Genomic DNA, 25,507 nt, shown 5'->3' with positions numbered 1-25,507 from the left:
ACGTTTACGCCACGGCAGGCTTACAGCAGTACCCGACATTTCCTGTTCATACCTTACAGCAACATCCGTCAACGTATCGTATCCGTCTTTTTGGCCATCGTGGAGATATACACGTGAATTACATGCCATAAGTCTGCCACTTTACTGTTTTGGACCACTTATCGGGTTCGGTGATTACTGGTCACAAATTACTCGTCACAAAGTCACTAAAATCTCTATAACGGAACATCTGGCAGCCGAAAAGTCCATCATACTAACGATAACTATCATAGTAACGAGAACTTGAGTGCTAAATATTGTGTATTCGCGATTTTCATGGCAAAAATCGTCTTTGTGACCACCCCAATGTGACGAATAGTCCAATTACCAATTATCGATAGTGACAGTTGACAGCTGTTTAATCTTTCGACATGGTTTTGGCGCTGACAATGACTTTTTGACAATGCTTCCTTAAATTTTGTAGATTTTTTGGTGATTTGTGTTTTTATTTTATCCAGTATTGTTTCAAATTAGTATCGGTTCATACGGAAATATTTAAAAAAAAAATTGTCCATCATCCACAAGCTCCTTATACAGTGTCCAAAACTCTCCTTCGGTTTTTCTTTTTTTTAACATGGGATGCACATCAAAACGCCTCCGTGCTTTTTTATTGCCTTCTTGAGCTTCTTCTTCCAACAACAGCGCGATTATACAAAATTTTTCGTTCGATAAACGCCGAAACATTTTTGCTGACTTGTATTCTGACGCGTAGCTACGAATGCACGTGTATGCATTCATATTAAGTACTCGACAATACGACGTAAGCAATATTGCGCCGTATCGTCATGGCCTGCAATGTATAAGTAAGCCGATTTTTCCTTGCACTCGGTCAAAGTGCTGTGAACGTGACGTGACCGCGACGTGTAGGTAGATATGAATAGAAATGTAATAAAATGACATATTTGAAACGGAGTCGTGCAGTGCTGTTATATAGTAAGTATGAACAGAACTTAAAACAATTGAACAATAGCATTTACAACAATTGAACAATAAACGGCGCACTGTGGATCCAGCCTTTACTCATTACTATCGCAGGACTCTCATTATTGCAAGTTTTTTAATGTTTTAACATTAAAATCAATTTGGCGAATGGCCTTAATATGGCTGACGACTGTGATGTTTCCCCTACCTACATAATATAGAATATAAAAAAATAAAATTCGTATTATCGAGGTTTCGTTGTGCGTGGCTATCGTTAGACTGGCAGTTCGGATAAATTGTACGCAAGTGCAAGTTGTCAGCCTGCACTGCCGGCTGTCATCGCCGACATGGACGGCAAGGAGTGCGCTGATCTCGCCGAGGAGGTGACTCATACCATTCAATACTCACTTGACGTCCCTCGTCACTCATCATCACCCAAAAACCATCCAATACCTTTCCACAAGCTTACCTTTGAGCGGACGAGGACGAGCTGGGCAATGCCACCTCACTATCTCGTCCAACGAACCCCCTTTCGCCTGGCGACCGTCCCTCTCCTGACGTCTTATGGACGTGTAATCGATTAACCATTCATGAATTATCCACTACGAACGTAATCTCAGTCCGCATCATCATCATTCCCATTCCCATTGACACCTTGCGTCATACTTCCGCCGCTTTTCTCTACTGATGAAGGGCACCCCTCCCCCTCCTAAAATGACTCATAATACTGACCATTCCGTTCATATCTTTATAAAATTGATTTATTTAACTAAGATGTTCGGTACATTGTACAATTTTCTTATATATGCAAAATACGGCCTTTTTGAATAAATTTATATATCGCTTTAAATCTTTACTATTCTCATGTGAACATTATAATGATGAACGTTTCTAATATCATTATTAAAAAACATTTCAAGTCTTCCACAACTTATCTAAACTAGTACGGTCGATGCATGTGTATTTCAAATCATCAGTTATTTATTGATTAATTTGCAATCGGACTTGTTGATTCGTTTTGCAATCGATGACTGTTGTTTTGCTTCATATTGACCTTTTTCAACTCAAAATATAAATGTTATAATGTCATTCCTTATGCACTTTATATAAATATGTTTTCAGAAATGCATTCCTTATTTATTTGCCGATATTGTTACAACTACGTATATGAAACAATCATTGCAATTATACTTGATATAAAAACAATACTGCAGATCTTGCATATTAAGATACCAGCGTTTAACCTTCAAATGCTCAGTTTATCATCTAATTTAATTGGTTCAAGTCCAAAAGGTTCAACGACAAAATGTACCCGACAATAAGTGCACTGACAAATGTACCCGCGACAAAATGTTCACGCGACAATTGGTTCACGCGACAAAATGTCCACGGAAATATCGTTCAAGCTACAAAATGTTCAAAAGTCCTAAATTTTCCTATTTTAATGGAATTTTGTCGTTGAACCTTTTGGACTTGAACCAATGGTCGCGTCCCCCATTTAATTATTGTTATAATAATAACGATAAAATCAACTCGGAATCATTATATGAAATGAAAATACTTACTGCATAATATTAAACTTGTATGTTTATACTTGCATATTTCTCTATTTGTAATCATCTCTTTCTTCAGACTCAATTCGTAGTAGATGATGTAAGCAAAATTATTAAAGAAGCCATAGAAATAGCCATAGGTGGAGCTGCTTACCAGCACAACAAAGTGAATCAATGGACTTCTACGGTCGTTGAGTCGTGTCTCGGGGCCTTGACTAAATTACAAAAACCCTACAAGTATATAGGTATGAAAATGTTGTATTCGTGTTTTAGATTATGCGTGTCGATTTGTTAACGTTTTGTACAAACTTGTGTGTTTCAGTTACGTGCACGATAATGCAGAAAAATGGTGCAGGCTTACATACGGCGTCTTCGTGCTTCTGGGACAACAATACAGATGGGTCGTGTACGGTTCGTTGGGAAAACAAGACGATGTACTGCATAGTCTCCGTATTCGGATTAGCTCTTTAATCCCGTTTAAATGCATTCTTGTTGATATTTGTGAAAAGAGAAACATTTCGGTGTGTGACATGAAATGGGTATAATACATACATACATATATCGATTTTCGGCAAAATGATATCTTTACACTTTGTTTGTTTGCGACGAGATATTTTTCAGCCGAAGATTATTTAAACGAAACGCACTAGCTTCATTTTTATGTTAAAAATGACTTTCATTACAACACATATACATATGTTTTTGTGCATTCGAATATTTAGTAGTTAAGTTTTCATTACAAAGCTATTTTAATTATATTAATAAATAATAACTTAATAAATTTTAGTTAACTTAACACTTTTTTATTTTAAAAATCAATGTTATTGAAAATTTATTTGAAATTGAGGAATATAAATTAAGTATGGAGCATCTAGTCGTATGCTTATTCAGTAAACCATAACATGTTAATTATTGCATATATCTAAAATATTTTTGCTCTGTTTAGATAAGAACATCACAATATATTGTTTAACGTTTAAATAACACAAAAATCTGGTATCAAAAAGCTGGGCTGGTCCTAGAATATTGTGTTAACTGATTTTTTTAAAATAACGACACGGTGACTTAATTTTAGCATGAGAAATATTGATCCATTCATTTTGTAAAATTAAATAAAAGTGGTTGTATTCAATTTTATTTATTTATTCAGTACATCCTGGTATGAAATGATAAGAAATTTGTACACTAATCAATATGATATAAAATAATTTAAATAAAGTAACATATTGGAATTTTCATTTATATAAAAATCGCAAATGAATTACATATACAAAAAATTAATGAAGAAATGATTTAAAATATAATATTTAAGTAGATACATCATTTTATTCCATTGAAATTTTATTATCTCCAATTTACATTAATCAGCCAGAGAAATTGTTTCATATGGGTGAAAATTAATGATCATATTTTTACTATATTTTCAAATCTAGTGAATGTCATATGAAAATTAATAAGATTTTTATTAGAACAAGACAGAATTATTTTCTCTATCGTTGCCTGGTCTGTTCTAAAATAGTAAGTATCTAAAATTAAATTTGCTATTACTACATACATATATGATTGATGTTGATGTTGCTTTTTCACGCATTCGTATTTTCACCAGCATTATGAATTGTTAAGGCTTATAATATTCACAACTTTATTTCTAGTTATTTAAATAAAGCTAATGACTAGTTGCTGATAGAAAATACCAATTGGTGACATTAAACCTTTTTATAAAACAAATTTTTGATGGTAGAATAAATTCACTTCATACTTTTCGTTCAATTCAAAGAAGGTGCATTCTAAATCACAATTATTAGTGTACGATAAATATAACAATAAGGAATCATGTATTAGTTCGATACATTGCTTTTTAGATAAACCATTGAAATTATTCACGCTAAAAGTTAATAATTTAAATTATACATTTTAAGTGATTTTTTTTGTATATGGTGTAACCACAGCTTTTTTTCACCTAAATAAATATTTATTTTATGTAAAAATTAATTTCAATCGTAAAATATTTCAACCCATATATTTCATTTACATGCATACATACATATATTATGAAATAAATACAATCCTTAAAAATCCTACTACATATTCTTTCCTGTAAAAACACTAACATATATTATTACATTTGTATGTAAATATATATAAAAGACTTATATAAAATTGTTGGCATTTATTGAAATTACACAATCAATCTTGATTTAAAATTTATTTAAATTATGAACATACACAATTGAACGATAATTCTTAGAATTACTCCAACAATATACATACATACATATTTTTACCATTTAATTTAGCATATCAAAAACATAAGGCAAGCCTTAAACGAATTTTACCGCTGAACAAATTTAGCCTACCGAAGGGACTTTGACACGTTATATGTATTATACATAAAAGGCTTAAAAAATCAGTTGGCCGATGAAACCGCCTTTTTTAAACATCACCGAAAACCGGTGAAAATCGCTCGGTTAATCGGTTGATAAATTTAAAAAGATAATTTTTGCAACTGAATGGCGTGTGGGTTTACAGAAAAATAAAGGTAAATTGTCACTCTGACCTTCCGAAGAAAACCGACCCTTTCAGACTAGATGGTCATTGGAAAAAATCTATTTACAAAAGAAAGTTAATAAAATCTTCCTATGAATGTTTTACAATGCAACATAGTTTAATGTGCGAGTGTTAATTAATAACGACATTTGACATTAGTTTTTAAACATACAAAGAAAAAAATATGAAGGTTTTTATCAAATACCGAAAATTTTAACAATTTAGTCTGGATTCAAATGTTTGTTTCAAAATCCTCTACAATACTATACGTATAAATTTTATTCCAAAGACTAATTAGAAGATGTGGAAAATATATTGATTTATAAATCATAGTAGTAACATTTATATTACTTTTGTTTACCCACTGCTTATGTTTTAGCATGTATTATATGTATGAGTATGTGGCTGAAAATGTTACTAATAAGAAAATAAATTCAAAATTGTAATCAAAATTTTTTTTAGGATTACATTATTTATTCAACCCTATATTTATTTAATGAAATACCTCTGCTACTTTCAGCCTATAAGTAATTCACAAGTAATTAAAATCATCCGCATCAATACTATTCATTTCTAAATATTGTGATGAAAAATCACAGAAAACCGGTTTTTTTCCGTATTTGTGTATTTTTTTGTTTTTTATTTATATGTTTAGCCACAGTGTTGTTTTGGACAACTGTTAAGACACTGTGGCAAAAATGCTTGAAAATGACGTCAAATTGACAGTTTTTCTATATGTATGTAAGATCATACCATATATACAATAATGAAAATCGATAACGTGTAAGCTATTTACACGGCGACCGCATTTACTCATTATAACAAATACGAGATGGCAACGTCACAATTTACCCTGAGGGGATTAAGATGATTGATGGAGGGGAGAGAGCTGGATTGGCAACGATCTGAATATCTATGCATACAAATACGTACATACATATGAGTACGTTTGATAAAAAAAAATATCTAAATATATTTTAATCTGAAAACCTACTGACGAGATTCTTCATGATGAATCGACTGGACCACAATTTTTTTAAAACTGAGTAAGTATTTACAATAGGAAATTTTTAATTAATCAGGAAGCCTGTTAACAAACTTTTTAATGATTAATCGATCAGAACAAAAATTTCAAGCCAAGTCAACGATATCTCTCTAAATCCCTAATAAGGGACTGCCATAGAAACTATATCACTGCGTGTGAACATACCCTGTCTGCTGATCCTTCAGCATTTTGGTCTCTCTTTAAATCCAAACGGTCATTAAACCAAATACGTTCTTACAAATATAAAAATGCTGATGTGATTGGTTTACAAAATATTGCTGATGCTTTTGCTGATTACTTCGGCAATACTCAAGCTCCCACAAAAAATGCCACAAATATGACCTACAATCCTTCTGACGAGATCGATTGGTCTCCAACTTTTCATTTAGATCAATGCACTATTGAAGATCTAAACTTTGCTTTTATTAAGATAAAACCTAAATTCTCAGCGGGCCCAGATTTCATTCCACCATTTATCTTGAAAAGTTGCCAGAAAGCGCTAACTCAGCCTCTACACTTCATTTTTAGCCTATGTCTCAAATCTGAAGTTTTTCCAGATAAATGGAAAATCTCCAAAGTAATTCCCGTTTACAAAAAGGGTGATAGGCAATTGATAGACAGTCACAGACCTATAGCCGTTCTATCAGCTCCTGCCAAACTTTTGGAAATAATTATCCATAGATACCTATATAGACACTGTGATCCTTTTATAATAGATCAACAGCATGGATTCAGGCAGTCCCGATCGACGGTGACAAATTTACTCTGTCTGTCAAACTACATTACTAAATCACTGGATGTCGGTGGGCAGGTGGATGTTGTCTATACAGATTTCAAAAAAGCCTTTGACCTTGTCAATCACCAGATTTTAATCATCAAACTGAGCAGTCTAGGATTATCTAATAATTTTCTCAATCTTATAAATTCCTATTTTATAAATAGGAAACAATATGTATCGTACTACGGTAGAATTTCCAATGAATATCCTACCCTTTCTGGTGTTCCTCAGGGTTCTAATCCAGGTCCCCTCCTATTCAATATATTTATTAATGTTATATATATAAGGAAATTAAACACTCTGTATATTTATTGTTTGCTGACGATCTCAAATTATTCAAATCTATTGATGCCCATTGCGATTCAGCTGACCTTCAATCGGATTTGGACGCGATTTTCAATTGGTCAACGAAGAACTTATTGCCGTTCAACATCGAGAAATGCTGCTTTATTAACTTCACCAGATCTAGAAACCAGTTTAGTTACTCTTACCATTTAAATGGAATTGCGCTAAATTCGGTTGCTAATTTCTGTGATCTCGGAATCTTATTCTGCCCGATTCTTGATTTTGGACGGCACATTGATAATATTTGCGCTAGAGCTCTTAAAATGTTGGGTTTCATACTCCGAGCAAGTAAGCCTTTCCAAAGTGCCTTGGTACTCCGTATCTTATATAACTCACAAGTACGAAGCATTCTCGAGTTCTCATCTATCATATGAAGCCCTAGTGATAGGGTTCATTGTTTGAGAATTTAAAGAGTACAAAAAATTTTTCTCAGATATGCTTACATGGCTGTGTATGGTCGCTATCCCTGGCTCTATTCAAGTGCCTATCTACAGGGGGCACTAGGCTACAATTCCCTCGAGTCACGGCGTACAGCATATCTGGAAAAACATTTCTATAAACTTCTAAGTGGATCAATATACAATCCTCGTATTCTTGCGGAGTTGAAATTTAATATTCCCAGCAAGTTCAGAGCTACTAGATACCGCGAATTGTTCTTCCCACCTGAGGCACGTACCAATTTAATGCTTTCGTCCCCTTTCGCCAGGGGCATCAAGCTCCTCAACCAGATTTCTATTAGATTGGATCTGTTTAATCTAAAATATATTGATCTGGTTGAGGTACTGTGTTTAGTTTGAGATCGTAGCAACTTGTAACATATTGTATTTTTACATTTTTATATTTTCATATTTTTATATTTTTATATTTTTATATATTTATTTTTCATATTATTATTTTTCATTATAATTTTATTTCTCATGTTTTTATATTTTTATATTTCATGTATTTACAATTTTATATTTTATATTTTTATTTTTACAATTTATATTTTTATATTTTATGTTTTTACAATTTCGTATTTTTATATTTTTATATTTCATGTTTTTACAATTTTGTATTTTTATATTTGTTTTATCCATATTTGTCTTTTAATTAATATATAATATTATTATAATATAATAATAATTAATTTCCTTTTTATATAGCCATAGTGTCGACTTGGAGTTGATCTGTAAAGTCACTATGGCAAATTTGTGAATAAATAAATAAATATCTAGATACAAATTACTGTACATATGTATGTATGTTAACGGTTTTTAGTGTTGCTGAAACGTTCAACAAAAGCCTTGACCGTCAAAGAAAGAAAACTCAAAAGCGAATACACCCATGTTAACATCAAAGAAGAGGAACTTACGAGAAAGAAAAACCCCGACACGGCAGATAAAAAAAAAGCATGGAAATAAATAACGTTGACGATGGTCAAAACCAATTTACGTCACTTTCATTTTTTTTATATATACATATGTATATATAAATATCAGTGGCGTGCCGTCATTGGAAGAGAGAAAAGGCTGTTCCCTTCAATTTTTCGTAACAATTATAAAAATTAATGTATAAATAAAAAAATAATAAAAAGGAATAAAAAAGAGTGATATAAATACAATTGGCAAATGACGTTGTTCAGTAAGTTAGCGAAGCTCGGAAACCGGTTTATACGTCTGTGTGCGCAAGTATTGTGAGAATATGTGTTTTCTGGATTCGCTTCCAAGCCTGCAACAATACCGGCAGTCGCAATGCACATGCGTTACGTCTAAGACAAATCATATTCCGATTTACTCGTTTCTTTGAACATTTACGGAAATCTAATTAAGTTTATGATCATTTATAATCATCACGAATTATACTGAAAAAAATATTGTGTTTAAATAACTTTTATTTACACAGAAATTCTTCATTGCAAATATGGGAATGGAACAGCTTGGCGAAACACATGTACGAGACCAACTCACGTTGGAGCGGGCTGGAACAAGTCACGGAACGATAATGCACAGAATGTTGCAGACCGATTGCTAGAAAAAAATCATTTGAAAGATTAAGTTTTCAAGACAAACAAGATGTTATTAATAAAGGTAGACCTTCTCCAAACATTTCTATTATCACGAAAACAAATATTATATTCGTCACTTAACACTTTAGGGACCGCGCGATTACCATAGAAACTTACGCCAAATACCGCTAATTTTTTGCGAAAATCGGCAAATACGAATGGTTTTACTAAAAACTTTGTAACTTTTAAACCAATAGACATATATGTATAAAATTTTCAGGAAATGTTTTCATGACCATAATGGATCGAGGGATGTCTTTCATTCATTGGTTATTAACCCCTTGCCTGCCGTCTAACCAATAGCATTTCATAAATTTTCGTTTATCAATATTTTTAAAACCATATTTTTTTTTCTTCTTAAATCTTGTTATTATTATTACATAAACTGTCTTTATGTATAATCAGAATGACCATTTGCGTATGTTTAATTTTTATAATGAAAAAAATGTTAAATATAAAATTATGATCCATGATCGATTTTTTATGAGTTTATAAAAACGTCTACACTAATTAAATGCACTATATTTAAAAATAACTATATTTATTATAAAACACTAATATTTTATATTTCTGGTATAATTTTCCTCTAACAGCGTATCATCTCCTGTATTCTCCGTGATCGATTTTTTATGAGTTTATAAAAACGTTTACACTAATTGAATGCACTATATTTAAAAATAACTATATTTATTATAAAACTACGAAAAAAACACAAATATTTTATATTTTTGAAATAATAATCACTCGAGTAAAAGTTACCGAAATGCTATTCGCGCGATGGTCCATTGGATTTTTTCAAATATTTTTGTGCCTTCAGGATCAAGTTGAAAAGTCATCCATGGATAACAAACCATACTATATGGAAATATCAAATAACTTGCATTCAATGCATAGTGAATAGTCGAAGAAACAACGAAAACACATTTATATAAATGGTTCAGGCCGACTGCAAGGGTGGGTCCATAGCATGTGTTTCGGAATTCCGAATTCTGACACGTCTGTAACACATAATTCACATAGTTTATAGTATAGGGGTGTGTATTACTGGACCTTCCAAGAACTTCATAGATATTTTGATGGGAAAATTTTTTAAATAATCGATTTTGTATCGATACACAATCGATTATTTATTTTATTATTTACATTATTTTTTTTTCTTTTATTTAAAACAAATTACACAAATGAAATAAATCATACATTATCGACAACTCTGTCATCTTTCGGCTAAATCATAAATTCCTTTGTCGTAAAATCTTCCTGGTTTAGATACAAAATAGTTGGGAGGAGCTGATTTCACTTCGTTTGCAGAGTTAAATTTTTTTCCTTCAAAATATGTTCCATCGACCGAAACGAATGGTAATCCGATACAATAATGCGACTAAACTAAGGGCTTCGATTTTTTTCACACGAGTCAATTTTGTAATGTGAGAGTGGGCGTAACTAGACGATACTTTTGTCTATTCACAGTGCTCTTTTGACAAAGATGTGCCGAAACAGATGTGTCGTTGAATAATTCTTCGGTGGTCATTATCGGATGCGCTGTATGCATGATAAAATTAAAAAAATTTCATGTTTCAGTATTTAAAAACACGAAATTTCAAAAACATCTCCCGAAAATAGTGAAACTTATAAATATTTTATCATTAATTGATTTTTCGTATATATATCTAGACATCTCTTGATAATTTTTCGAAGCATAAATGGAATATCCATATTTTTTTTGTTGGCAAAGTTGTATGTATTTGAGAACGCCACTGTGGCGTCCGCGGGCGCCAACGCATCAAATATCCAGGACGCCAATGTGGCGTCCGCGGACCCTAAAGTGTTAAGACAGATTATTAGAATTCAACAAAATGGTTGACTGCATGTAAATCGAGAAATAAAACTTCTTACTTGGTTTTGCATTCTGTTTGAAACAGATAATAGCACTGGTTTTTGCGACAACAATTTTTTAAAGCGAAAATACGTCACGAAAAAACATAATCTCATTTGTTTTAAAAGACCAAATTGAAAATTTTTGAAAAATTTAGAATTGAAATTCAATTATATAATCAGCTTAGAATGGATATTATAAAACACATCTCTGAAGTTGATTCGAACAGATATATTATGAAAAGGCTGATTGACGTTTGTTGTTTCTTAGCTCGACAAGAGGCGTTTGTTAGCTAGTACGTCAACAATTGAACGCACTTTATTCATCTTTAAAGCGCATAAAAACGTCAATTCGCAGTGCTCAGGGTGAAAGTAGACTTTCGATGCTTTCAATTGATATCAATAAAAAAAAATTACATGAAGATATATAAAATCGAAGAAATGATATGGTAGTTCAAAAATTTGTACAAAAAGGCGATAGAAAGATTTTTCTTGCATACAAATGTAACAAATTTTAAAAATACATGAAAAATAATTGTGAAATTTCATAATATATAATATAATTTTGTATCTACGTATAATTAAAAATATTTTTTATATACATACATACATATGTACATATATGTATTTTTTTATTTTTTTATTTTTACTGTACCCTTGATTTAAAAGTCACGGCACGCCACTGATAAATATATATTAATTTAGAAAACTTCTTCAATTCCGAACCTAGCTGTTAGGGGTCCTTGAGTCACAACACAGGAAGATCTGGTTGATAACTGGACAAAGGATTAAAATGGCCACTGTCACACGGATATCCTGTTCAACCCTCGTCTGTGGCACCCTTTGATTTATAGAGTGTGACCTCTGTCGGTTCGGCCTTTGTAGTCCGTTAGCGCGCGACGACACCAAGAAATTAAAAGATAATTAGCCATTATGAGAAGAAGCCTATTTTCAGCCTAAGGGTTGAAAAACCATCGTCGCTTTTTAATTAAGTCTCCCCAAAAACGATAGGCAAATAAATATTGCTCAAAATTCACGCTCTAAGTACGTACATATGCAGACCTGAACGAGAGGGGGGAAAGGGTATGCAAATAATCGACCCGTTCGGACGTTCGGACTTCATCGACCCGTTCGGACTCAGCCATTGTTTCGGCTGTTGCCTCTGCTTCCGTCTCTACTGCAGCTATCACTGGTGATACAGTTGGTTCTTTGGCGCCGTTACGACCCTCGCAGCCCTCGCTACCACGCTCAGAACCTGTGTCTGTTCCTGCTTCAGTGCCATCCACTCACGATGTCGACCAGCCTTCTACTGATCCTTTGGCGACATCTCAACCCTTGCGGCCCTCGCTACCTCGTTCTACTAGACCGTTTATGCGTGGTTCAGGAGCACCACATGCCAATCTTCAGGTGACGAAAATTAGAAAATATCTACATATTTTCCACCTAACGAACGATTGTACTGTGGAAGCAGTTAAAGAATATGTATCAAAAAAACTGGGCCATGATAACGTTTTAGTAGATCAATTACGAAAGACTTCTTTTAGTACATCTTTTAAAATTACAGTGGATGTGGATAATTTTAAATTAATTAATGTGTCCGAATTTTGGCCAGAGGGAACCGGTATAAGGGAGTGGTTTTTTCGGAGAAGTACAAAGATGCCCACGTCCTCTTCCGAGAAAGTCTCAATTGATCGGCAATAATATAAGCACATCCATTTTTTATCAAAATGTACGAGGCCTTAAGTCTAAACTGGATGAATTAGGTTCTAACTCGGCTATACAATGTGCTGATATCCTGGTACTAACTGAAACCTGGCTTGACGACTCTGTGCATAATGCGGAATTGCTGGACGGAACTTACTCAATCTTCCGCAAGGACAGACCTACGAGAGGTGGAGGAGTTTTGTTAGCAGTGAAACGCAACAAGTATGTTACAATAGAGAGACTTGATCGTTTAGAGAAAGGAAGTGAATGTGTGTGGCTTAAGTTGAAACTGTATTGTATTCCATTCTTATTATATATATATATATATATATGTGTTGTTTACTTTCCGCCTAGATCAACGCCTGAATTTTATAGGGATTTTTTTAATTTGATTGTCTCAAATGTTTTAGATTTATCCAAGGGGCGTGTAATTTTGATTGGGGATTTTAATTTAATCTCCTCGAACTGTTCGAGTGAGGATCTTAATTTTGTTTTATCTTTGTTAGATTTAAGTCAAATCAATTTTATTAAAAACAATTATAATGGTTCTATTTTAGATTTAATCTTCATTAATATTGATTGTGTTAATATATCTGTATCAAGAGCGTCTAATCCTTTAGTTACAGAGGATATTTATCATCCAGCACTTGATGTTGATATTATTTTTAATTCAGCTAAAGTTAATATTAATAATATGTTGTGTTCTGATGGAAAAATGATACCTGGATGGAAATTTGAATATGGAGATAAGCTGGTTAAATTAGGAAATAGTCTGGCCAATTGTAATTGGAATGAGTTGTATAAGTGTTGTGATGTAAATATAGCTGTTTCCACCTTCTATAATATTGTATATAATGAATGTAATGGCATTTTTAATAAAAAGAAATTTGCCCAGTTATCCAACGATTATAAGTATCCTAAATGGTTTTCAAAAGATTTAATTAAGATTATTCAAAGAAAAATTTACGTCCATAAAATTTGGAAAACAACGAAATGTTGCATAGCACGTGCTGATTTTGTATATCTGCGTAAATTAGTAAAATCAACTATGGATGAATGCCGTAAAAAATATATTTTAAATTGTGAAATTGCACTATCTAAGGAGCCGTCTGCTTTCTGGTCACTTATTAATTCTAAACGTTTTACTAAAAATATGCCTGGCACTATGATTTATGAAAACTGTGAGGTACATGGTTCCAAAAATATTGCTGAAAAGTTTGGTGAACATTTTAGCAATATTGTGCGGAGTTGTCAATCTGTACAAGGTCAGTCTAACAGTATATCAGACAATGGCTGGTTCCCTTTTCTAAACATAGATTGCTGCAATCAAAATGACTTAATTTATGGTTTTAACAGACTGAAACAAAAACTTTCGGCTGGTCCAGATCTCATTCCTGCGTATGTGTTGAAAGCTTGCAAAGCTCCTTTAACGCAACCACTATGCTTTATCTTCAATTTGTCATTAAATTCGGGAATTTTCCCTGATTTATGGAAAATCACAAAAATTGTTCCCATTTTTAAAAAAGGTGACATTTTATCAATTACAAATTATAGACCGGTTGCGCTACTTTCTGCTCCTGCCAAGGTGTTCGAGGCAATATTACATCGGTATATCTACAATCACTGTGAACCATATTTGATCGATCAACAACATGGGTTTAGAAGTTCTCGTTCAACAGTTACTAATTTATTATGTTTTTCCAATTATGTAACCAAATCGGTTGACGCGGGAAACCAAGTTGATGTAGTATATACCGATTTCATGAAGGCCTTTGATATGGTAGACCATAATGTTTTGTTTGTGAAGTTAAGAAATTTTGGGTTATCAAATGGCTTGATGCAACTTATACAAAATTATTAATTAATTAATTCTCTAATATGCACAGCTATGAGGTTATTTATCCATATAAATAGCTGATCATACGGATTTTGACATATTTAATGTGTCTTGTGGTCAATTTGTTAGCTTTATCCAGCATATTGTTTTTCCTTGAATGTTATTAGTTTCCTCTTCTTTTATCTTTATTTTACAAAGTATTTTATCAATCAAGATTTTACTTTCTTTGAATTTCTATATAATTTTATTTTTGTCATATTTATATGATTCAATTGACTTATGTAATTTTATTTTTCTATTTATTAAAATGGGTTTACCTATAAATAAATAAATAAAAAAACCGTCGTTTTACCAGTAAATAAATAAGTAGTGAAAACTGTATAATGGTCATACAATTGACAAAAAAATATCGTACAAAAAAAATAACGTACGTCGAGAAAATTAAATAAAAGCAGACAAATAATATCTCCCTTTATTCGTGTAAAAACCCTGAGGGCGAGAAAAAAATTTATGTAACTGTCACCGATTCTCAGCCGCAATTTGAGAAAAGTCTGATTTATTCTAATGGCGATACACACAGATTAAGAAGACAAAGAGGGGCGATTACAGCTGAAAAACACCGCACCCGCCCAAATGTATTTACATAATGAGTTAAACGCTTTTGAACGTTACTCAACGGCAAACGTTGCGATATAATGTCCATTTCGGAAAATTCAGGAACTGGGGTAACATCAGTAGGAATTCTAAATCTTTAACTACCATCGCTTCGTTTGCCACTCAAGCCACTCATGCTACTACCCACGCTACCACCCACTATTACTTCTATGTCTGCTACTGATGTTGTTTCGTCGGTAGACCTGCGCCCTAACATCACGTTCGCGGAGGCATGTTCTGGAGCTTCTAGTTGCTTGACGCCCTTCCATTGACACTTCTGCAACTGTTGGCGATTCTACTGTTGCAACGGTCGCTGTGGCGTCGATCCTGGCTTATTTTCCTTCACTTCAAGATGCACTTCAAGTTCAAGTGCATCTCTTGCTACAGACACTATCGCTTCATCTGGTCCTCATCGTTGTGATGCTGCTGAGGCTGTGTTGGGTTCTTCTTCCCCTTCCACTTTATCTCCGCTGGCCAGTCTTCCGATTTCAAAACAGTCATTTCCTGCACCTAAGAGACTCGCACGCCACACTGAGAAATCGAAAACTACACATATATTACCAAAACGTACGCGGTCTCGGGACCAAGGTGGCCGCGTTTAATACGGCAATGTATAGTGTTTGGGACGATATGATGGCCCTGACCAAAACATGATTAACGCCATCTATTTTTAATTCCGAATTGTTTGACTATTCATGGTTAGTTCATCGTCGGGACAGAGAGGGACGACGTGGTGGGGGAGTTTTATTTGCTTCTCGTGTCTGGTTGCGGTCTGTCAGGATGAAGATCTTTGAAAATCCTTCTGGTGAGGACTTATGGGTGAGAGTCGATTTTGGATTTTTGAGACTGTTTATTTGTGTTGTTTACATTCCGCCCGCTGCGAATGATGATGTATATGACTTATTGTTTTCGAATATGATGAATGTACGTGATTTTACAAATGAGCGTGATATTCTGTTAGTAATGGGTGATTTTAATTTGCCTAGTTCTAATAGCTATCATCTCGGCTATTCCCAAAGTTTTTGATAACATCCTTCACCGTTTGATTTGTATGCAGTTCAAAAGATTGTTGTGTGATGAGCAACATGGATTTTCAGCATGTCGTTCCACTACCACCAATCTTGCCTGCTTTTCAAATTATACAGTGTCTAAAGTTGACGGTGGTCAGCAAGTTGATGTAGCCTACTTTGACTTTCGTAAAGCCTTTGATCTTGTCAATAATGCGCTCTTCTGATCAGTTTAGCTGAGTGGGCTTTTGGGTCAACGTCTTCTTAAACTCTTTGCTTCTTATCTTAGTAATAGGAAGCAATTTGTTATATATGGTATTTATGAATCTCCTTCATTTTTTACGCGATCTGGTGTAACTCAGGGGTCCACTTTAGGCCCTTTACTATTTACAATAGTTATTAATAACCTCCCAAGAGTATTACGCAATCCTTCATGTCTCTTATTTGCAGAAGACGTTAAATTATTCTTTGCTGTTAAGGATGAGAGGCAAGCCTCTCTCCTTCATCTATTGTCACGGATATTAATAGGATACACTTTATCCTATTGTCACGGATATTCCATTGGATCCGTGTTGTTGAAGCGTGTGGAATCTATGGTCGACTTGGGTATCGCTTTTAATCCTCAATTCACCTTTCACAACCACATCAGTTGTAATGTTGCAATGTTAATTGTTAATGTATCAATAATATTGATATGTACAAAAGTGTCAGATAACGGAGCAACCATCTGCACAAGAGTTATCTGAATCGCTAAACAGTCTTTTAAGAATAGCTTAAATTCAATATAAAATGAATTAAAAAAAAACATTAGAAAACAAACATCTCGTATCTGTGTATGCACTTCTAGCAACATCTTAAATCTAAATTCTATATTTGTGGATGGTTTAATTCGAGTGGGTGGAAGAATTGAAAACAGTCTCATCTTCGAAGAGCAAAAGCATCCAATAATATTAGATTCCAAACACAATAATCATTAAAGATCATCACAATAACCATTAGAGCAATCTTTATTACATTTAATACTATTAAAGTATCGGCCTTTGAAAGGAAAAAAACACAACAAAGGGAATACTTTGGAAATGCTTATACTTGTTTCAAAAACAAACCAATTCTAATAAGTAATAAACCCGTTAATGGGTAATCTCCCATCTTCTCGATTGTTTCCAAATTAGTCGTTTTATCACTCCGGAGTCGATTGTGCGAGACCGTATTCAATAAAACATGTGTCACTTCTTCTAAAAGAAATTCTAAATCACAAAAGTGAAAGTGCAAAAAAGGAAGAAAGGGACATTCTAGATTCATTTGAAATGTGGTGTTGGAGTAGGATGCTGCGCATAACATGGACCGCAAGACGCACGAACATCCCCATCCTCAAAGAGCTAGCTAGCAGTCTCAGAGAGACTCTTCACAATATGTAGTTATTTTATACTTTTCACCTCATATATTACACGTCGATCACAGGCAGTCTTATTAAATGGATTTATATCGAGATGGATGAATATTCCTTCTGGTGTTCCGCAAGGCTCCCTCTTGGGACCTCTATTATTCAATATCTTCATCTTCGATATTGAAAAATGTTTTCAGAATTCAAGTGTACTGTTCCGACCAAGTCTTCATGGTCAGCTTTCGTGGCGTTACGACCAAAGGAGCCGTTTTGGAGGGAGATCGGCGCCGAGCGCGCGTCCCCGCCTTCTATTCGTTTTCCGCTTCGGTCGAGTGAACATCTCTGTTCGCTACCGAGTTTGTTCCCACCACCGAGTCCCGATCAGCTCAGCCTGGATCGGCAGACGATACTGGAAGTACAGCTTCAGTATACGTCCGGTGAGAAGTGAGGAAATCCTGGTCTTTCTTCGTCGAAGTCAGATCACGTAGTCACGTGAGGAGTGAGGTTATCATAACCTCTCGAACACGTGCGCGCTAATTTCACGACGGTCTCCCTCCCCCCTGTCCCCTCTGCTTGATCTCTGTATATACATATATATATAAAATACAGTCACCATACAAACAGAATTACAACCTGTTTTCATTATTACAATTCCCCCCTTTTTCCACATCACGCATCCCACGCACATTACGAAGGAGAAAGGGACATACCAGAGCAGCCGACATCAGCAGAAACCAGACCACCGACGACGAAGGAAGGCACCTTGAGGAAACCAGCCCCGCCCACGCTTACCACGAGCTTCTACAAAACCGACTTCCGGGGTGCTCTCGAGTTGAACATCCCTGGAGTCTGTACATTTGGTCCTTCGAGCCGGATGTCTTCAGAGCTGGTCTTCCAACGTCGTCGAATCCAGGTTGGTCGTAATTAGCATTTTTCTGTTGTTGTTGCTATTTTTTTTGGTCGTCAACGTCCATTTTGTTTTTTCCCGCGTCCATTTTTTCCTTTGTTTGATTTCGTCGCATTTCAATAATGGCGTCTTTGAGTACGCTTAAAAATACGCGGAAAAGAATTCGCGCTCGGTTAACGAGAAACGCGAATCAATTGGGGGGACGATCTGAGCATCTTCGAGCTCAGAATCAGGCTCGAAACAATCAGACCATTACTGTCTGAATTCGAAGCGATCCAAGCTCAGATAAACGAGCTGGACCAAGAAGAGGCGCAGGCCTCCGAATCCGTCGTGGACCTATTTGATAGGGAGCATATGGCCGCCTTCGTGCGATGCACCGAAGCAATCAATTTGCGTGAGCCGCAATTGAGCGCTTCACCGTTAGATGGCGCTAACCTCACAATGTCACCTGTACCGCAATCAAATTCGGCAATAAAATTGCCCCGTTTGGAGTTGCCCACCTTCGAAGGCAACGTCCAAAATTGGCCGCTTTTTTCACAACGCTTCTTGGCCGCTATGGCCGGCGAGAGTTCGCAAATCGCCCGGTTCCAATACTTACTAGGAAGCCTAAAAGGAGAGCCCCAACGTTTAGTTGACGGCTTGGAATTAGCTTCAGATTCATTTACGAGCGCGTGGTCCATTTTGGATCAACGCTATAACAACAAAAAAATTGTTGTTCAGTATCACCTTCAGGCATTGCTTGAAGCCGAGCCAGTCGTGAGCAACAATCACGTCAGTCTGCGTCGTCTCATAGATGATGCCAACATGCATGTACGTGCGCTCGTTAACTTGGGCGTCCGGGTCGAGACCTGGAACGAGATTCTGGTGATGTTTATCACCAGAAAACTCGACCGGAGTACACTTCTGCAATGGGAGCTTCAGACTCCCAAGTATGAAGACTGCACGTTTAGCAAAATAATGCATTTTCTAACGTGCCAGTGCCAATCGATGGCAAATGCCGACTTCGTCTTAAAAGGCGAGTCGAATCCTCGACCAAGAACCATTACGAATCCGAAGGCAGCAGTTCTGCATGTGAGGAGGGAACGCCCCTCCTGCATCAGTTGCAGCGGAAGTCATTCTCTGCTAGCCTGTCCATCATTCCGCCAAATGAGCGGTGATGAGCGTAGGTCGAACGCCATAAAACGTCGACTATGTCTCAACTGCTTGAGGCCAGGGCACATAGTTCACGCGTGCCAAACAAAGCAGAGATGCTTCAAATGCGGTCATGCCCATCACACCATGTTACATGACTCAACTCCATACCAAACTTCGCCTTCAAATAAGGCCAAACATTATCGGAGCCCCAAGAAATCAGAGAACGCCAAACCCGTAAAATCATCGTTGGTTTTACACTCGGTGAGACGCGTATCGCCTTCTCACGCCCGAACTGTCCTGTTATCCACCGTGGAAGTACAAGTTCGCGGCGGAGATGGGCGTTCGCACAAGGTTCGAGCATTGTTAGATAACGGCTCCGAACTCAACCTCATCTCTGAAGACTTAAGAAGGCGACTCGCCTTAAAGTCGAAAAGGATGGACGTCAACCTGGTAGGAATAGGTTCAAATAGGACGTCCATTACTAGTGGCGCGGTAATTCGAATTCTACCGCGCATCCCCAATCAGGGCTCCAGTGTTGATCTCGATTGCGCAATCATGCCCGAGATCGCGAATCAACTTCCATCGCGCAACGTGTCCGAGATTCGGAGCCATTTGCCGCTTCATCTCCCCCTTGCCGATCCGTCATTCGATATTCCCGGTACAGTGGATATGGTGATAGGCAGCGCCGCCTATCATGCGATGTTACGCAATGGCAAACGTACCATTTTAGTTCCCTCCAAGTCACGCGGTGACAGAGGAGGACGCATCGCGATGATGAATACAGCTTTCGGCTGGATATTGGGCGGCTCTCTAGAAGCGCCCACAGTTTCAAGCGATTCTCGGAATTGCCATCACACAACGGGTCGTGATCCGTTATCTTGTTTTGGCGCGAGACGTCCAGTCAAGACAGTTACGCGTCCCCTGGACGAATCGCGTATTTCCGCGGTACGAAGATTCCGCTTGCCGAAGCGCAATGTACCCGCGCCCTTTAACCCTCACATCTTTCGACCTTCCCAACCCAGCTCCCATAACTCCTGGCCAGTTCCTAGTTGGCGCACCACTAGTTGCGCAACAGCAGGAGGATCTGGTCGATCAGCCCGGAGCGAGGGTGCTACCACACCAGCACATGCAGCAGCGGCCCCTGGCAGACAGGGGCACAGGAGTAGGTCCTACTACTCCTCCATCAGCAACACCAAGCGAGCAGTCCGGCGAGTAGCTCGACTGCCAGTCGAGCAGCACTCAGTGAATTTGTGCAACGGTGTGGCGAACGTTCATAACGTCCCACATTAAAGTTGGCGCGTTGTTTGTATCTGTGTTGTGGATTCAGTTTATGTGTTTTAACTTAAGTTTTTGAGTTGCTTTTCTTTTATGCTTCTCTTGTTGGTTTGATTGGTGCTTTGTAATAGAGCTATCAGGATAGATTGGGACATATAACGATTGAACAATATTGTTACCTAGCATTGGTGTTGGTTATTTGTTGGTGTTTTGGTTGTTTGTTTGTCTATTTTTTGTTTGTTTCTTGCCGGCTTAGTCAGCTGCTTATGTAGGATGGGAAACTGACGGTGGACTAATGTTATTTTGTTTGCTGACTGGGTTATTTTGTTGTGTTGTTTTTTATTTTGTTGTTATTTTTTTGCTTATTTGCTTGGTTTTTGTGTATTTCATTAGTCGCTTGTGCACCATTAATTCTTGTTTGTTTTGGAATTCGATCCTCTGACTTCCAACGGGGGGAGTATGTTCCGACCAAGTCTTCATGGTCAGCTTTCGTGGCGTTACGACCAAAGGAGCCGTTTTGGAGGGAGATCGGCGCCGAGCGCGCGTCCCCGCCTTCTATTCGTTTTCCGCTTCGGTCGAGTGAACATCTCTGTTCGCTACCGAGTTTGTTCCCACCACCGAGTCCCGATCAGCTCAGCCTGGATCGGCAGACGATACTGGAAGTACAGCTTCAGTATACGTCCGGTGAGAAGTGAGGAAATCCTGGTCTTTCTTCGTCGAAGTCAGATCACGTAGTCACGTGAGGAGTGAGGTTATCATAACCTCTCGAACACGTGCGCGCTAATTTCACGACGGTCTCCCTCCCCCCTGTCCCCTCTGCTTGATCTCTGTATATACATATATATATAAAATACAGTCACCATACAAACAGAATTACAACCTGTTTTCATTATTACAATTCCCCCCTTTTTCCACATCACGCATCCCACGCACATTACGAAGGAGAAAGGGACATACCAGAGCAGCCGACATCAGCAGAAACCAGACCACCGACGACGAAGGAAGGCACCTTGAGGAAACCAGCCCCGCCCACGCTTACCACGAGCTTCTACAAAACCGACTTCCGGGGTGCTCTCGAGTTGAACATCCCTGGAGTCTGTACATGTACTATTATTTGCTGATGATATGAAGATTTTCAAGAGAATAGACAACCGAAATGATGCTTTGGCCCTACAAGATGATTTGTTCAGGCTAGAGGCTTATTGCAGCATAAATAAGTTGGAAATTAATGTAGCAAAATGCTCCTGCATAACCTTCACCAGAAAACTATGTCCAGTTGACTTTCCTCATTCAATCAACGGACATAGACTCACAAGGGTATCGGAAATTAGGGATTTAGGAGTCTTTTTAAACTCTGATCTATCCTTTAGTAAACATATTGACAATGTTGTAGCTCGAGCGTCGAAGGCCCTCGGGTTCGTCATCCGGTCCTCCAAATGCTTTACTTCTATTAAATCATACAAAATACTATATTGTGCATACGTAAGAAGTATTGTTGAGTTTGCATCCCAAGTTTGGAACCCAGAGTACTCTGGTGCAAGAGACAGATTGGAGCGCATTCAGAAGAGATTCTTGAGGTACATCAGTAGCCGTTTTGGATTATCCTATACTTCCTATGAAGATGCTTGTAGGTGTCAGCATCTACTTCCACTTGTCAAAAGAAGGGAGATAGCTGACATCTCAACAATTTTGAACATCCTTAACGGCTCGATCGACTGTCCTCAATTATTGAGCAGACTATCATTGCGTGTGCCAAATAGAATGACTAGATGTAATGAGCTCCTTTACATACATAATACTTTTTCTAATTATGGAAGAAGCTCATTCATCTGGCGTGCAAGCTCCACCGTCAACACACTAATTTTAACAATTTCTATGTTTGACTTATTTAATATTAATGCTATACAAGCTAGAGTGATTATTGCAAATTTGTTTTTCGATGATTAATTTTATTGAAAATTTACGATTGTGATTATGAATTTTTATTTTGATGTATTTATTTTGTCTTTTTGTTTTTTGTTATATATTACATTATTTCATAATTTTTATCATATTATTATTCTTATTATTTTGATATTTTTATTATACTGTTATTTCTATTTTTTCTTTTTGTTTTCTCTAACTATCTTACTCTATTATCATTTTTGTTTCTTATTTTAAATGTTTGAGCTTTTCTTTTTTTTACCTATATGTGAAAATTATTAATGGTTTACTTAACATAATTATGTTTTTTTACTATCAATCTATGTAACTTAATAAACTGTAAATTTTCCAAATAAATAAATAAATAAATATGGCCAGGACTAAAGTGGAGTCCGGAAAGGCTGGTAGTCACCGGAACGCTGGATGGAAGACGAGCGAGAGGACGGTCTCCCAAGAGATGGTCTGACCAAATCAAGAAACTGCCGTGATCGTCCCTTAACGCTGACTTAAACTTGGTACGGGACCGGGAGGAGTGGAGACTCATCGTCAATTGTATCTAAGATAACACCATTGCCCACGACGCTAAGCATTGAGCAAGCGAGAGAAAATAAGTCACAAAAGGAATACATATTATATTTAACCTCTGCTGCATTTTTAAACTGTTTTAGACCATTTGTCCACGTCCCACGAAGCCCGCTATTATATGGTGGTATAATGGGACGAATTTTGTCGAAGTTGGTCGAGAATTTGGGACGTATTTGCGGAACCTGTTCTCAGGAAATCAATTAGCTTCCGCAGAATGGATTCAATGGAATTTTATTCCATCACGTTCGTCTCACATGGGAGGTATATAGGAATCCAGCATAAGACATATGAAGTATCTATAAATCTATAAATCTGGCGTTTGAATCTTTGGCAATCGTAAGTGTGCAAATATAAGCGTGCCTAAATAAGTGACATCCTCTCACAGCTTTATCTTTACCATTATTGGAAGTCGATTATTGGCTACTCCGCATCAAATAAATCTCCATATTAGAAAATATGAAATTTTGTGTACATTGGGTGATTTTAATGCGAAGGTTGGAAACATTCAGACAAATGTCACCGGGAAATTTGGTTTGGGTGAAAGAAATGAACGAGAAAACCGTTGGATCACATATTGCGAAGAAAACAATCATTTAGTAACAAAAAAATGGTTCAATCTTCCTAAACGTAGTACACATACATACATGAAAGTCACCACAAGACAGATACAACGAGATAATATTACGTAATCAAATTGATAATATCATTGTTAATAAAAGGTTTCACAACGCAATATATGCGGTGAAAACGCACTCTGGAGCTGATGTCAATTCAAATCATTGACGAGAGTTTCAGAGTTAAAAACATCAATTGAATTTACAAGAAAACCCATAACAAAATTGGCACTTCTTCCAATCGACAATATCAACGCTCATCTGCCATATTAATAAGGTCACCTGCAGAGTATCAACGCTTAGCTATCTTCTCAGAAAAGCCATCTTCAGACTATCGACACTCAACTACTTTCGAAGGAAGGCCATCTCCAAGACTTAGCATCCCCAACAGTGTCTAATTATTTTTTTTAAAATGCTGTGATATAAATAAAATGCCCTAAGTGCGATAAGAAAATTGAAAGGGCATATGGAGAATTTATAGATAAAGCCAAAGTTATACTTAATGAATTTGTTGCAGAAGGAACGGGTCAAGAATTCATTCAAAAAGTAAAAGTTCTTTCGAAATTACTATTACAAATACAAGTAGACTGGGAAAACACTTCGGACAGACTTAATAATATTATTGATATGTTCCACTTCCCCCACCATTCATATATTAAAATGTATTCATATATTCTATTTGCAACGTAAATCTACGGCAACTCGGGTCAGAGAATATACATATGTATATGGAGGAAGTTGGGGCGGGGTCCACAGTCCCCTGTTGAGTTTCTCTGGTCTTGGGAACTGTCGTTTATTGAGAACTGATACAACGGTGGATCTTGGAATGTTGTTTAGGAGCGATTTAAGATTTACGACTCATATTACGAACATGTGCTGTAGAGCGACTAAAATGCTTGGATTTGTTTTGCGCAATGCGCACTACTTCCATGATCCAAATATTATTGGATTGCTCTATTGTTCTCTTGTTAGAAGCATTTTGGAGTTTGGCGCTGTCATATGGAATCCCAATGAGGCGAAATTCTATCTCTTGATTGAAAGAGTTCAGAAGAAATTTCTACGTTCCGTATACTTGAGAAAGTATGGGTATTACCCGTATTTATTTCCCACAGCGTTTCTGCAGGGTACCTTGGGCTTTGATTCTCTGGCTTCTAGAAGGATTGTTACCATTTCCAAATACTTCTTTGGAGTTTTAAATGAGTTGTTGACAATCCTTCGATTTTATCTGAGCTTAAGTTTTGGGCTCCTGAGACCAGTAGAGCGCTGCGTAATCGACGACTCTTTCAACCTATTTTTACAAGAACGTCTACTTTCAGAAACTAGCCGTAACTAAAGC

At 36.4% G+C, this 25,507-nt stretch overlaps 1 protein-coding gene and 1 long non-coding RNA gene across 2 annotated transcripts; one reads left to right on the top strand and one right to left on the bottom strand.

Annotated features, from left to right (window-relative positions):
* The first annotated feature begins 1,223 nt into the window (after positions 1 to 1,223).
* Dlc90F (dynein light chain 90F) lies at positions 1,224 to 4,135 on the top strand. Its single transcript, XM_077428675.1, has 3 exons — positions 1,224 to 1,343; positions 2,593 to 2,758; positions 2,836 to 4,135. The coding sequence occupies exons 1-3, from the start codon at positions 1,308 to 1,310 to the stop codon at positions 2,982 to 2,984; spliced, it is 351 nt and encodes a 116-aa protein (XP_077284801.1). The 5' UTR covers positions 1,224 to 1,307; the 3' UTR covers positions 2,985 to 4,135.
* A 10,503-nt stretch (positions 4,136 to 14,638) lies between these two features.
* On the bottom strand, positions 14,639 to 22,640 carry LOC143910501 (uncharacterized). The gene is made up of 2 exons (XR_013260492.1): positions 22,158 to 22,640; positions 14,639 to 17,945 (listed from the first exon to the last, which is right to left on the bottom strand). It is a non-coding gene; the product is annotated as an uncharacterized LOC143910501 (long non-coding RNA).
* Positions 22,641 to 25,507: the final 2,867 nt, after the last annotated feature.

Source organism: Arctopsyche grandis, chromosome 4 (assembly GCF_051622035.1).
Source record: "Arctopsyche grandis isolate Sample6627 chromosome 4, ASM5162203v2, whole genome shotgun sequence".
Taxonomy (NCBI): domain Eukaryota; kingdom Metazoa; phylum Arthropoda; class Insecta; order Trichoptera; family Hydropsychidae; genus Arctopsyche; species Arctopsyche grandis.
Note: the sequence above shows the minus strand (reverse complement) of the source record. Positions and strands in the feature narration are given on the sequence as shown.